Source organism: Sabethes cyaneus, chromosome 3, assembly GCF_943734655.1.
Source record: "Sabethes cyaneus chromosome 3, idSabCyanKW18_F2, whole genome shotgun sequence".
Taxonomy (NCBI): Eukaryota; Metazoa; Arthropoda; class Insecta; order Diptera; family Culicidae; genus Sabethes; species Sabethes cyaneus.
Window position 1 is genome coordinate 199,099,911 of NC_071355.1, and position 16,555 is coordinate 199,116,465.

Consider the following 16,555-nt stretch of genomic DNA (forward strand, 5'->3'; position numbering starts at 1 on the left):
TATGTACAACACAGGTTAATTTGTGGCAATACGAAGTTTGTCGGGTCAGCTAGTTTTCTTATAAAGCGGAGGAAATTGAATGAACTGAACTACTAAATTGCGGTATTTACACCCAATTCCAGATTCCACTCAGTTCAGAAGCGAGAAGAGTAAACACATATCACGCGAATCCCGCGCCGTTGTTTCCGAGAGCATCAGAAACAGACTAAATCAATTCCGCCAGCATCCAGCCTAATCCAGCTTAATGCGGGCGCTAATCAGACGCTCCCAATTAAGCAGAATTAAATACCAGAAAGTGAAAATAAGTACCATCTTAGTTTGGCACACATCTTCTAGCAGCCCTATCTGAAGTTATACATGCAAGCTAATTTGCACCATTTAAGGTTCCTCAACTCAAACCAATACTGAAAAGCAAATTATAACCGACAGACCACGAGATTGTCGTCTACCTTTAACACTAAACACTGATTAGCTTAGTGTTAGCGGATTCGGATTGGATTTGAATAGAACAGCGCAAGTCACGTGGACTGACTCAGCTGAGCCGTGCTAGCACACGCACAGTACTGTTGCCTGCGCTGGCGTTATGCTATTTGCACCGTCCTTGTATTGATTGGCTTTCTCACACTCACCGACAGACCGACCAACTGAGTGACTGACTGTCGCCGGTAAGATTGTCTGTCGCCGTGGGCAGACGACGCTCAACACTGTGTCATATTATGACAAATACAAGCACCGGACAGTTACGATGCTTATTTTATTGTTTTTGTGATAATCAGTTCGCACTGACTTACGCCAGATGGAGATGCGCTCCATTAGCCAGTATCCAGTGACATCTGCCAGAACGGGCACGCACTTGTGCACGGTAAGCGAATTTGCAAACATTAAAGTTGCTGCAAGCGTAAGGTCGATTGCAAGTTTCATAAAATTTGTTGCATCATGGTTGGTTTTTGCTAATGGTAAAAAGGAATTCGTTCCTTCACTAATGATAAGCTACTTATGCAATTGAGTTTCCGTACAACAAAGTTTAATCGAATTTGTCAAGTACTAAATAATCTGCTGATTCAGTCGATGACTAACGCAGACAAAAATCCTTCCCTTACTGCAAAGCTAAACAATGCGAGTGACTAACATCTAATGTGGAATCTAAAACCCCAGTACTAGCACTAGCATAAACTGATATCGAATAAAAATGTCAATTCACCTGACTACCGTGACTCAATCCGTTCGATCTATATAAGGACTTCCCGCAGTCACTCAATGAATTGTAAAAATTATATTAGGAACCCCAACTGTTTATCAGTTAGTTAACGCAGCTAACCTTGCTGAACTGTTTGAGCACTTCAATTAAAATTGCTTTTACTTTATCATACGAGAGTAGTTTGAAAAGACCGTGGGAAAAATAAAAACTGCCCACCAAAAGGCATTCAAATGCTCAGTAAATCAACCTTTAATTAACATTTTAACTCCATGTTCCTGTATATTAGCTTTTTGACTGCATAGTAGCGGCTGTAAATTGGCATTCATAATTCTATTCGAATTCTTGTCGGTAATCAGCACCAAATAAGTATCAACGTTTTGAGAGGGTTTGCAGCACTGCTCGAAAAAATTGATAACCCTGCACGAAGGCGAATATAAAATGCATTTAGCGCACATACAGTTTTACCTCTGGTAGTATTCTTTTATCCGACAGCCCATGACTACTGAACTGCTGACAGTGTTTGTCTCAGGTTTCTAACCTTCAAAACAATTGCATTCATGCAGTGCTGAATGATTGCTCGACTAATCTGTCAGTCAATTTTTTTGTGCTTCATTCATATTTTAGATCTCAAAGTTTAGTTTTTTAAACTACGTGCTTTTTAAAATTAATTAAAAGCTGGCTGAAGAAAAGTAATTAAAGCTTCGAAGCAATGTTTACGTTAATTGTAATTTCGTTTGCCGTTGTCGGCAGTTCAAAATTAATGAGTGGTTCACATTTGATTTCGTTCACTATTGTCGAGAATGAATGAATGTAGAGAACAACACGAACATGAACGCAAATGACTCGCTCGAATCATTGGTTTCAGGTGGGAAACGTTGAGTACATTTCATCTGTACTAAAAACAGCAAAGAATGAGCAGTAGGGTAACCAACGTATTTTGAACCCTTTCAGCAGTTGTACATAACTTAGACACTTACAGGAAAATCAAATGGAGAAGTGTCCAAATTATGTACAGCTGACGATAGGGTCCAAAATGGGTTGGTTACCCTATACCGGGTTTATTGAAACAAATTGAATATGAGATTTCTAAGTACTGGTTAGCAGTTGCAGTAAAACACAGATAGCTCTATTAGAAAAAACGCATTGCAATATTTGAGTATACCTCAGCTAGCTCGGAGTTACTGCGACATGGACCGCACATAATTGAAAACGTAGAGAATGTTGTGTTCCAAGGCGTCAAACGTCTTCTGTTTTCGCATTTAGACCAGACGCTTCATATAATCCTATTAAAATCCTATCAACATAGCCCAGTGTTAAATAGTATTGGAGGCTAATTGGCGGGATTATTACACGAAATTATTCTTTTACTTAACTTTTTTTCACTAAATCAATTGTGACACGCGCAGTAGGCCATGTTCAGTGTTGCGAAACTTGCATTCGTGTTTGATGTACGTTCGTTCTCGTTCTAACGAACACATTTGAATGAGTGCGACGAGTTTTTGCGTGTGTAATATATTAAGCTTTCAGCCGCGGTCCTCACGGTCGCTTGTTATTTCAACCCAACAGTTGATACCTTATCGTTCACGAGGGCCCGCACTATTACCCGCTTGCGTAAGCGGGGACGTAAGATAAAAAAGTGAAGCAAAATTTCCTAGTGGCTAGTATCCCGCTAGCACCTAGGCTTTGCTTTGCTAAGGTTGCAGTAACAAAACGTTTGCTGGCGAATACAAGTGCGATTTTCAAAAGGGACACCACGACTGCAGGCTCGTCATTTGTTTATAGACTTCAAGACCACGTACGATTCAATTAAACAAAATAAGCTGTAGCGACTTTTATCATTTTTGATATCGACATATACAGGTCAAATTAATTTGTACTTTATATGAGGAAACAAAAGTGTTTTTTGGTGAAGAACGAACATTGGAAGAACCGAAAAAAATGATATGCAAACTGTGAAAAATAATTGACTGTTCAGGTGGAACTTGAACCCACATCTCTCAATCTCGGAAGTGCGAAAAGAAAACTGATATCAGGCCCCTGTTGATAAACTGGCTGGTGCACAGTGGACAAATTTTGAAAAAACGCGGACATTAGCAATTGGGTACAAAATGCGTAATTTTCCAAGTGGTCTTCGGAGAAGTTTAATAACAAAATATAGCGCATCTTTCTGCACTATAAGGGTATTACGATTTTTTTATTTAAAAAAATTCTCTTCAAAAAGTTCTCTCAACCTCTTACCGGTTGCGAAATATAATAATGTGTTAAAAAGGGGCGCCTAAAAATCAATTATGCTCAATAACTTTGCACACGATTATTTTACTGCTTTCTAGTGTTCTAGAAAGTTATCCAGTATGCTAAAATACACATTTTCACTGAAGACTGTTTGTCGCTAGGACGCATATTTAATAAGCTATAAAATATATGAAAAAAAATTGCAATATATTTAAAAAAAAAATTTTTCAGTTTCGGGTCGCCTTGCACAAGCCAGACAACCATTAGGTGAAAGTACTATATTTTATCTATAAAAAAATATTTCCATTAGGAGATCTCCAAAGGAATCTCAGAAAAATCAATTGAAAAATGTGTTATTTTTTGAAATTTTTTTTATAGCGGATAAAATAGGGGATAGTAGTGTCTGAATATCTCGTTTGGCTTTAACGACGGTGTGAACCGTGAGCTAAACAGACTATGTGTAGATTATAATTGGTCAAGTTCTCATAACCTGCAGATTCATCCAAGGTTCATGAAAATCCTTGTTAAAAATCCTTGACAAATGTTCTTCAGTGAAAACTCTTCTACCCTACTGTCAATTGAGGTATCGCGCAAGTGAATAGAACATGACCGACTACGCTGGTTTGAGAATATAGCGCGAATGTCCGGTAAACATCCAGCAAATATATATTTCCACTTAATACCTAACAAGGGCGGCCGCTCTATGTCATATTTATTTGGAACTCGTTAGAGCTACGCGATTGACTAATTTTAGAAACATATTCTGTGGCTAATATAATACTTATAAACAATCTTGAAGGCTATTCCACTGACACTGCATCTCTAGACGTAAAAGGCATACGAAAATTTTTCACAAGAATTCTCAATAAGATTTTCAAGGCTCTACAAGGGCCAGTCTTAAGTCCATTGTATATTAAATTATTGCGAATATTAGGCAATTTTTTTCAATAATCCAACATAATATTTATTTAGAGTTAATATTTGAATTTTAAAATCTAGTGAAACCAAACAAATCCTATTAATATAAAGTGATATATTTTATTGCGGGTTTGGTATTGTGCATACAATGTATATGTGTAACAGATATAACACAGTCTCAATAAAAAATGCTGATTTTTTAAATGAAGCTCTTTTGCCCCATTCTACTGCTATTATGCTGCTACGACTTTACAATGTAGCTACGACCGATTATGGACATATGCTCCAATCGGTGAATAGCATCACGTGTATGTACTCGAAAACGAACCAGCAAACCCGTGCGACTTACCCGTATTCGATCATACTGAAACAAAACCCACTTAAAAGTTCTCTGTCTTTCTCTCCACTAAGTATATCCAACGTCCTTAGCAGACGCTGGCGCTGCTGGTATCAACACCAACTGCGGCAACCGGTAGCCGCAACAACATGTCTCTCTCGATGTATTGATTACCTAAAGCCACTCGAAACTCTGCTCTACATATAAACGACAACAACAACAACAACAACATCGACAATCGCGCACGCTCGTTATCGGCTATTACTGATACATCGCTGGGTCTCACACAGCCCCTCATTCGGCTGTTGACACATGACCAGGTTAGACAATTTGAAGTAGAAAAAAAGACGGACTCACCTGGGGGAGTATCGGTCAATACCGAGATGTTAGCTGTGTCCACATGTGGAGCGAATGCTTCGTAGATGTCCGATTCTTCCTCGATGCCACTCAGCTGATCGGTCCCGATGGCATTCACCGGCATGTTGATGATGTCAATAAAGTGCTCGATTTACGCGGGATTATGCAAACAATCTAAACATTCGCACACAGAGAATAATACTTTTCTTGGGTTGCGATTGCACGGACGACGCCTACACTGAAGATCTAACACACTTTAGCAATTCTCGCAACCACCCACTTTTGGCTCTTATTTCTCCTAAATAGCACACAGCCGCTAGAACCACGGTGCTTCAAACCGTTTATTTTGCCTCGATTTCCACTATTACCGGTGCAGTATGTACTGGAACGCGTGCCAGCCCGCTTTGGCTCTATCGGTGGCCCACTCGCAAGATTGCTTCACTTCAACAGCTGAGCTTAAAATACACCCGCCAGATAAAAAACACTTGACAATTTCCAGCTACACACACTGATAGCGCCTCACCGTGTGCACACATGCACAGCCGATAACGGGTTGCTGTCAGGGTGAACGAAGGGCGGCAAAGCAGCTACGGTGCGAACTATCTTGGAGCATAAATTTCGATGCTATCAACAACGATTGGCGCACAACAGCAAATGACTAGATTAGCAGTACCTTGGCCTACGTTTACGTATTTAGGAAAATCTCACTTTTTATCTCGCTTGAAACTACTTTCAAATTACAGAATCTCGTTAGATCATTAGCTACGGCTCGGTTGCACGGATAACAACAGCTAGTGTAACTCGTCGGTCGTTGTTTGACGATCTATGGGGACACCAGTACCCCAGGGCGCACTCTGAATGCATGCATTTTCCGTTGATCGGTGTGTTTATGTGAGGTCCTCAAAAAGCATGGTGCGAGCTGAAATGAGAAAAAAGCAAAAGATAAACGGTTAGAAGTTAGAAGTGAGTGGAGGCGAGCTCTTGAGTAGTAGAACAAACCGGTCGACTCTGAATCAGTGCAAAGTACTATAATAACTACAAATTGTACAGTAGTGATGCAATAAATTCTGGATGTGTGAAAGCACTTCAGCGCTGGAGTGAATCGGTAAAATAGCTGAAGAGTTGTCACTATCATCAGCATTGCGAAATAGTACCCACATCATCATTTTTTTTGTTTATTCCCTTTTGGCACAGACCATAGGTGATCCATAAAGCCACATCATCATTGTTTGTGCTCTACTAGTGTCATGACAGGAGCTCGGACGCATGACTGGATTTTAGTTTTCAATTACCCACCAGACGGCCAAAATCGTGAACATGTGATAAATTTTAATTTATTTCTTTTGAAATCGGTGAAAATCAAAACAGTCAATATGCGCCTTAATTAATTTATATCCAATCCAAACCACTCGAGCTACTTGTGAAATTTGTTTGGCCATCTGCTAATAATGAATTGACATAAAAATATTTCCGTTCCTTTCGTTGATGAACAGTTTGTAGGATATATGTGAGCCTCTCAAGACATTCTATACAACGTGAATAAACATGTCTTAATTAGAACAAATGGCACAAACTAACGATTAACAAACAATCAGCATATAAGCTGCGTTTTGGAAGCACACCAGATAAAATGAAACACTTACATTCCATAGTTTTCCAATTTTGAGGACAGGAGGAAATGACCCTTTCCGATAAAATGCAGTTGTCAAAACCTCGAAGTCGAATGGGACGACTAATTCAAATGAACCCTTCTCTGGAGCACTTCTTTACATAATATGGCACTTCATAGCACGCCGAGGTGAACTAACCGGCATATATTCCCAGAATACAAAAAATTAAAAGAGCGAAAAACGAACTAACCGAATACCGCATGATTAATACTAACAGAAAAAAAATTGAAGTGGCGGGCACAAATCATTGCAGCCTTTGGCATTTGAGCCTGGCTAATGCATTCCATTTTGGTGGCCTCTGGGAAGCGACGGTTAAAGGGACATAAACGACTAAAAATTTTGAAAAAATCAATATTTCATTTTTTTTTTATTTTGGATTTCGATTTTGCAGTCTTTTTTTGATACTAATTATTTAGTGATTCTACCACGCAGTTACCGAAAAACGATAATACACATAAGTATTTCAGTACGGCGTAGAACAACCTCGACGGAATAAACCGCAACTCCTGTAAAAACACGATTTTCAAACTTTTTGTACATTTTGCTCAGAAACTGCACACCGTATTGGAACAAACCCTTTTTTTTTGTTTCGTTGGTAGAAGTTTAACAGACTTTTATAATTTTTGAGCTTTGTAAACGAAACACAACCAGAGAAAAAAGTAAAAGAAAACAAAATGTTATTTTTTCGGCCGTTCGAACAAGACGAACGGGCAATCTATACCTATAAAAATGGATTTCTGTCTGTCTGTCTGTCTGTTCCTGTTCCTTATAGAATCGAAAACTTCTGAACCGATCGGCGTGAAAATTTGCATGTAGAGATTTTTGGGGCCAGGGAAGGTTCTTATGATGGTTAGAGACCCATACAAATGATATACAAATTTTCTCATAACTCGAGAACTAATCAAGCAAATGGAACCAAATTTGGCATGTGAAGGTTGTTGGAGGCAAGAATTTTTTCTATGGTGAATTAGGACCCCTCCCCACTTTAGGAGGAGGGGCTCCTATACACATGAAAAACAAATTTCCTCATCCTCAAATTTGGCATGTGGGGGTTTTTGGAGGCAAGATTTTTTTCTATGATGAATTAGGACCCCACCCCTTTTTAGGAGGGGGGGGGCTCCCATACATATGAAATACAAATTTCCCCATAACTTTAGAACTAATCAAGCAAATGGAACTAAACTTGGCATGTGGGTATTTTGGGAGGCAAATTCTTTTTCTATGGTGCATTGAGACCTCTTCCCTCTTCAGGAGGTACCAAATGGAACCAAATTTGGCATGCGGAGGCAGGAATTTTTTTATGATGGTTTTAGTGGTCACCCCTGTGGTAGGGGGATAAGGACTCTCATAGAAATAAAACAGAAATTTTTGCGTAACTTAAAAATTATTCGAACTCGAGAAATTTTAGACTCTTCCATAAAACATTAGTCAAAAACAAGATCACCAAAAACTATCAATTAGGTTTATTTATTTTCCTATGTCTACTGACCTCTATTACTTTCTTTCAGTTGGGTCCGAACGAGCGACAGCGAGTAAGGAGAGACCCTACTAGCACGGTTGTTACAAAGTAGTTGTGGTAACCGAATTATGACTAATTTCAGTTGTAATTCGGTTACGTCAACTGAATGGACCTAAAGTGTGCTACTTGGGGAATAATCCCTGCGAAATGGTACTTTCCAAGAAAACATTTTCCGTGAAATGGTACATCCCGCGTAAGGTTTTTCGTGAAATGGTATTCCGCGTTATGGTCAACCGAGATGTGGTGTTCCGCAAAACGGTATGCGGCGAAATGTTATACAGTGGTAACCCGATTTTGTCACTCCTCGATTTTGTCACTCCCCGATTTTGTCACGTTTTTTACCCGATTTTGTCACGCTTTTGATTTATCAAAAGCTTAGTTTGAAAATAATTTTCAAACATGTCAAATGTGTTAAAACACTGAAAAGAATTGTGTTGATTATCGTGGAGTTTTCACAAAACTTGTTTCTTATCTCCACAACTATAATAGCTAGAAGGTCACTTTCTTTGGCATAGTTCTTTATAATAATCTTCTCAAAAATTTTGTAGAACATTGTTTCGCTCTATCTCTTACTGCTTGAAAAATAAATTTTCTATCTTACTTTTAGGGAGGTTAATCAAAGAATCTTTCATACCATAAGAGCTTTTTACGCTGTGAAATTTCTCTGAACATAGTTAACCAGTATAATCAACCATTTGGGCGCAATTAAAAACGCGTGTTTTTATAGCTGTGGGACCTGTGCTGTGAACAGGTGACAAATGTCCACAGAGAGGTAGATGGAAATGCGAAATGTCCTAAAAGTTATCAGAATCAGGGATGGAAAAAAATCGCTTCTAGCGATCAAGATCATAGAAGCGATCAGATTCAGATTCATTGACATCACTACTTGTAAGCGACAAACACTTTGTCGCGATCCGCACAGATTATGACAAACCTCATATCAGATTATGTTCATTGCATGATTGCGTTGAGAATTATAACAGATACAGACGATTGGTTGTGTGCATCGTATGTATCACAATACAAACAACATGTGTGATCTTTTTTCTCGCAGCTAGGTAACATGTAACATTGTGATCGACTGCTGAAACTGTTTAGAGAACAAAATCTTGTGATCAACGCTAAAGATTCACTGTTTGTCTTGATCTGTACGGATCGTGATCTGTGCGTGTGGCGATAACTCACAGATTTTATCAGAATCACTGATCTTCCATCCCTGATCAGAATGAAATATATGTAGTTCGTTCTAAGTTATCTGTAAAAAAATAAAAATTGAAAAAATACCCGATTTTGTCACTGTCCCGTTTTTGTCACGCCTAAATTCATCATGGGGGTGACAAAATCGGAAAATTTGTATATTATATCACCCATGAACCTCGTCATCCGTGATTCACAATTTATGAACAACACAGTTTAATTTGTGGCAATACGAAGTTTGTCGGGTCAGCTAGTCTATGCCTATAAAAATGGATTTCTGTCTGCTCTATGTTCCTTACAGAATCGAAAACTACTGAATCAATCGGAGTGAAAATTTGCAGGCAGAGGTTTTTGGTGCCAGAGAAGGTTCTTATGATGGTTAGAGATCCCTCCCCCCACTAAGAGGGGGGGGGGATCCCATACAAATCTGTACCTATAAAAATGGATTTCTGTCTGTCTGCCCGAATGTTCCTTATAGAATCGAAAACTACTGAACCGATCGGCGTGAAAATTTTCATATAGTTCTCTATAGTTTCATTCATATATTTTCATATAATTTTCATATTTGGGGCCAGAGAAGGTTCATCTGATGGTTAGAGACCACTCCACCACTAATAGGGAGGGGGGGGGGGGGGGTGGGTGGTCTCCCATACAAATCAAGCAAAAAATTTTGCATAACTCGAGAACGAATCAAGCAAATGGAACAAAATTTTACATGTGGGTGTTTTTGGAGACAAGAATTTATTGAATGGTGAATTGAGACCCCTCCCCACTTTTTAGGAGGGGGGGGCTCCCATACAAATAAAATATATATTTCCTCATAACTCGAGAACTAATCAATCAAATGAAACCAAATTTAGCAAGTGGGTGTTTTTGTATGCAATTTTTTTTCACTGGTGAACTGAGACCCCTCCCCTCTTTAGGATGGGAATAATGACCCCTTTCGCTTTAAAGAGAGGGGCTTCCATACAAATGAAATACAAATTTCCTCATAACTCGAGAACTAATCAAGCAAATGGAACCAAATTTGACATGTGGATGTTTTTGAAGACAACCTCAAACCTTTCGCTACTTTAGGAGGGGGGTTCCTATACAAATGAAACACAAATTTCCTCATAACTCGAAAACTAATTAATCAAATGGAACCATATTTTGCATATGGGTGCTTTTGGAGGCATAAATTTTTTCTATGGTGAATTGAAACCTCTCCCTACTTTAGGAGGGGAGGCTCCCATACAAATGAAATACAAATTTCCTCATAACTCGAGAACTAATCAAGCAAAATTTTAAAAACAATTTTATTTTATTCTCCTAAATCTATTCTAAGAATTGACGAACAAGAAACAAATATTTTAAAAAATTGGTTGAAAAACACAGATTTTCCAACTTTTCTTTGGAGTTTTTTACCACCGTGGATAATTTTACGAAGAACGAAAAAGAATTCTGTTATACTACGCTTGGTTTAAGAGATATGAACTTTCAAAATGAGCAATACCTGAAAAAATGGAAACATTTTACTTGGAATTTTCCTGGGAAACTTTACATCTTTTACATATTGTATTTATTTATAAGTCCATAAACTGTGCTCGCATACCAAATTTCATAATATTCTAAGACCCTTCGACCCTTTTACGATACTTTTAAAAATATCCTTTTACAACACCGAGTGAAATGTTTCGCAGAGCGGTGGGTACATATATTTCTGAAACACAAGCTATGAGTTTCATAACACACAAGTGCTTCGTCATAAATTTCTACGAGAGAAGAACAAGTTCGAAAAAAGTCATAAAACTCCGGATGCCTCAATTAGAAAACTGGCTAGTATTGTTGCAAACACTATTCAAAGCATTTTAAAATTGTACTATACTCTTAGATAACCGCTGTTACGACAAGAAGCGGGAACAAAAGCGAACCACCAGCAAAACGATACGTGGATATAACAAATATAATACGGAACGGACCAGAACTTTCAACACGTACGTGTTGCTGGGGAAATAAAAATGTCACTAACTTTCGTGCAAATTTCGAAGCAACAACAAGCAGTGAAAGGTTTTAGAGTCAGTTTGTGTTCCGAACAAGGAGTGAACGTTATTCAAGATGAAGACCGGAATGATAAAAGGATCGAATGCGATAGCCAAAACACGTGCTCGTGCGTTGTATCGCAAATACTGACGAAACTTTCCTAAATGATTATGGATGATGAAACTTATGTCCATGTATTTAAACCAGCCCATTCTCGTTTTTTTGTTGTCTTCTAGCGTAATGACGTAAAATGGTTAGCTTGGCAGGTCACAGACAGTCGCAGTAGAAAAAAAAGTAAAAGAAACCCAACAATGCAATGGGAACGTCAAATAAGGAATTGTACCGTGAAGAATGTCTGCGGAAACGAATGTTACCATTCCAATGCAATCATGATGCTGGTTGAATGAGTGCACCCACGCTGATCTGGCCTTATGCCATCCTTCCTGTCACTAGGGCAAGAATGTTTGGGAATGGCATGAAGCGAATGAAGTCCATGTTGCATAAAAAATGCGAATCCAGCTAACTCTACCCGGAATTACGACCTATAGAGAGAGCTTTTATAAAGCACACACAACAAGCAATAACTACCGTTGACCCCATGGCTGAGTAAACTCAAATTCTGTTTTTTATGACTCAAGATTAATAGGATATATTAATGAAAAAAATTTATTACTTGATTAAATTGACTGTAAATTTGTTTTGTTCTAAAACTTTTGTGTCGCGTAAATTATTCTGATTGCAAATAATCAAACATAGAAGCATTATAACCCGTTTTTATTGGAATATCTGCATTTTACAGCATACCTCTTTGAACTCCGCATTCAACTCCCTTTGATTGAGAATACGTTGTGAATTTTATACGATAAACATTGTTTGTATAGATAACATCTGAAAACAGATCCAAAGTTCTACGATCTGACGAGAGTGAAAATCACGTGTAAGTGAAGCAATCGACAAACACAACTCTCCGTGTTGCTGCCTGCCGGCAAATGCTTTAAGCTGTTCTTCTGTGAAACGCGCACAGCACATCACTTTGCCGTTAAGTAGATAAGCACCCAGGCAGCAGGTGGGAGGGGACGACACCATTTTCAGCATTTGAACGTTTTAAATAACCGACAAGCGATGAATAGCGTAGGAACGGCGTACCGCAATTTTCCATTTCCGAACGTTTTTCATCCTACCTACTCACTGAAAGGACGACAAAATAGTCCTCCGCTTTGCAGCGGTTTGTCTAAACTATTAAATCGCTTTCATGCTGGCAGCAGCAGCAACCGGGGAATAATTTGCCGGGTGTTCCGTAATCGTATTTTTTTCTATGCGCTGCTAGCAGATAGATACTGTTTGCGAATTGTGAAATGCTGCTGATGCTTTTCTCCTGCTTTTTGCAGCGTCAACAAACAAGCGATTAGCTGCACCAAGGAAACCTGAATGGAACGCTATTTCCACAGAAAATTACGCCAATATTATATTTTGTCAAATGAAAAAACAAGCTAGACTTTACGTGGTGCGTGAGTAAACATTTCCTATTTGTCAGTAAATTCAATGAACCAAACTATATACGTGAAGCTCGAAAAGCAATGCTTGGCCACAATAGTTGCTTGTTGAATCCTCCGGCGACTCTCTAGTGTCCCCAAATTCAAATCCAAAATTTTGCAGCGGTTTACATAACCGAGATTTTTTGGTAGAAGCCAGGGCAGACACCAAAACGACACGAACAAATCTTCGTTGAACACATTCTATTGTTGGAATCCACATAACACAGGTTATGATGATTCCAGATGATACAGGCGAAGCTCTGGAAATGACAGCAGTATAATGTTGGTTAAAAGTGAGTTTGTTACCGAACAGAACTCGGAGATCGCTGATCTGATCGACACGTTCAAGAATAGCACCATTTATCTGGTAGGTAGTCAGTAGTGCGGCATATGCCGCTGCGGCTTTGGAACCAAGCAGAATAGCAATGTCGTTGAAGTACATGGAAAATAGCAAAGACCCCAGGTTACTGCCTTGAGGGACACCAGAAGTATCACTAAATGCACGTGGAGAGAACTAATTAGCCTATAGTAAGCGTCATTAGAATATTTGATAGCGCGTTTACTCTGTGGTGTTCGTTGCTTACGAAACAGTCTCTGTTTTGCGTTTCGATGTCGTTTCAGTCTGTGCAGTTAACAATTACTTTAGGCAGGTTGTAAAGCTGCTCCAATTCTAGGAAGATTTCTGTTCAGCCATGTGGAGACAGCATTGTAAAACTTCAATGTCATAAAGGATGTCCCACATCAAATTGCACCACGGAAGAAACGCTGTAGAAAATTGCCCGTTGGGTATTTTCTCTTGAAAATTTGAGTTGAAGTAATTTGAAGTGTATTGTTTACACTCTATTTTTATCGCGATCAGTTTTGCTAAAATTGGAAAAAATGGCGTCACCCGACTAGCAACGTCGCGAATTTATTTTGCGCAAAAACCGGCAAAATCCCCAGTACTCTCACCATGAATGACGAGACTTACGTCATGGCGAACTTCCGGCAGCTTCCGGGGCTAATGTACTTCACCGCCCAGCACAAGTTTGATGTTCCGGAGGAAGTAAGGATGGTTTGCCACGAAATACATGATTTGGCAAGAAATACAGCATGTGGCAAACGGAGTCCGTCGTTCGTGAATACCGGGCCTGTAAACGGGCAGATGCACCTCAAGGAGTGTTTACAAAAGCATCTGCCTTCTCTGCCGAAGCAACACGAGGGCATTACGATCTTCTGGTCGGATCTACCTTCGTGCTAATATTCAAAGGATGTATTGGAGTGGTACGAAGCCAATGGAGTCACTTTCGTACCCAAGGACATGAACGCCTCCAACGCACCGGAACTAAGGTCCATCGAAAAATGCTAGGCTATTATGAAGCAAGCACTACGGAAGCATCCCAAGGAGGTCAGGTCTAAGGAAGACATGAAGAAAAAGTGGATTTCCGTACAGATGAAGCTGCAGCTAGGTTGTACAAAACTTTTTGAGTGGAGTTAAGCGTAAGGGGCGAGCATGCGATTATGGTATTGAAGTTGAATGAAACAAATTTGCCAAAAGCTTACTAATGGGTTATATTTTGTTGCCTGAAAGTTTGAAAAGGATCGGTCAATTAGGTAATTTTCTACAGCGTTTCTTCCGCAGTGCAATTTGATGTGGGACACCCTTTATCATCCACGTCAAACTCGTCCAATAATGCAGCTCAATCCGAAACTGAGACAGAGTTTGTGGCGGAGGTCAATCTCTGTAGCTAATCGCTCAGATGGTACAGCAGTTTGGTGCAACGAACTGATGTTTTTTTTCTGAGAGGAAACACAAATTTCCGGGTCTTTCAGCATTGAGGATCACTCGCTTTTTTGTCTCTAACTGGACCCACAGAATTCTCTGTGGGTCTTTCAGCCAATGATAATCTAATTCTTGTTCATTTCATCCAAATAAATCAATAGCTTAAACCTGTACCTCGCACCGGATCATTTTACTTATAAATTGTCGTACCGAACCGTTCAAATAATCTATGGTCATACCGAACCATATACTTCAGTGAATAATGATCGTACCGAATTATTTAATTCATCTATGGTTGTAGCGAACTAAATACTTCATTTAATCCTCTAACGGGCACCATCGTAAAAACGATACAATCAAGCCAATAACTTTTTTTAAGTACACATAAAAGAAGCTCGAGTTTTGATTTTCATGCTAAAATAATTATCTAGAGGAGCGCCAGGCAAGAAATAGTGCAATGTCTCTTTTTCGTTTTTATGTCTTAAGCTTTACCCAGATATTTTTTCAGTTCAGATACATTATAAGACTGAAATAAAGCGTGAAAGTTATTAACAGAAAAAATTTGGGGTCAATCATTTTGTTCTAGATGTCTTTTTTCTTCAAAACTAAAAAAGGGAATATTCGCGCAATAATTTTTTCCGCAATTTTCCCGAATTCTTCATTTTGAAAGATGATAACTTTTGAACGCATGGTCAGAATGTTGTGATATTAATATCAAAATGTCAAGAAATCTATCCTGAACATCTTTTTCATATTGCCGATTCGAAACATTTTTTTGTGGCTCAGAAGCTTCAGATGCGAAGGCCGTCTACAGACGGTCTTACCCGTTAGAGCAGCGGTTCCCAACCTTTTTTGGTTCGCGAACCCCCTGGCGAAATTCCCTATACTATTCTGCAGTAAACTAAATTTTTGGCGAACCCCCATTCGGGAAACGCTGCGTTAGAGGGTTAACAATGATCGCACCGAATCATGTTGCTTAGCAAAGCCATGGGCTTAAATCGTCATTAGACATTACTCTTCTTTATCGACAGACTTCGCAGTCGGCTGTTTAGAGTACAGGAAAATTACCGGGCCTGTGCAACAATCCTACTGACTCTAACTAGCAAGTATCGCCTAGCCAAGATTCGAACATACGACGACTGGCTTGTTAGACCAGCATTGTACCTCGAAACTAACTGGGCGGTTAGAATCATGTTACTTATAAATGATGATACCAAACCGTTTACATAATCTAGGGTCGTACCGAACCATATAGTTCATTCAACAATATTCGTAGTTCTTTCAACAATGATACTACCGAATCATTTTACTTTTAAGTGGTCGTACCGAACCATATAGATACTTCATTTAATAATGGTCGTACAGAATGATTTAATTCATCTATGGTCGTACCGAACCATATACTTCATTCCACAATCGTACCGAATCCTTTTACTTATCAATGATCGTACCGTACCATTTAGATCATCTATGGTCGCACCGAACCATATATTTAGACAATAAACGTACGGAAATATTTCGCTCAAATTCGATCATATCGATGTTTTTTTATCACATAACCAACTTAACGTATGGGCATTTTGATAAAATACTTTAAGTTCAAGGTCTTATCTTTTCCGGCATAATAAATCATAGCGCAGAAAAAAAAGTGCCCAAAAAAGGAGGGAAAAAAGCACCCAACCTGATGGTATTCGAAAAACAATAAGCACTCACTAACGACATAACAAATCTCAGTTACTTCTTCAGAAGGACGACTCTTTACTGTCCCTCTCTTCTGACTATTACGACAACACAAATGCATTTAAAAG

General features: G+C 39.0%; 1 protein-coding gene across 1 annotated transcript in view; it reads right to left on the minus strand.

The window, feature by feature from the left end:
• LOC128741520 (GTPase-activating protein skywalker) overlaps positions 1-16,555 on the minus strand; it is a 125,049-nt gene that overhangs the window by 88,530 nt on the left and 19,964 nt on the right. The window contains exon 2 of the mRNA XM_053837395.1: positions 5,043-5,961. Within this exon, the coding sequence (XP_053693370.1) occupies positions 5,043-5,166 (124 nt within the window). The 5' untranslated portion in view covers positions 5,167-5,961. The remainder of the gene's footprint in view (positions 1-5,042; positions 5,962-16,555) is intronic.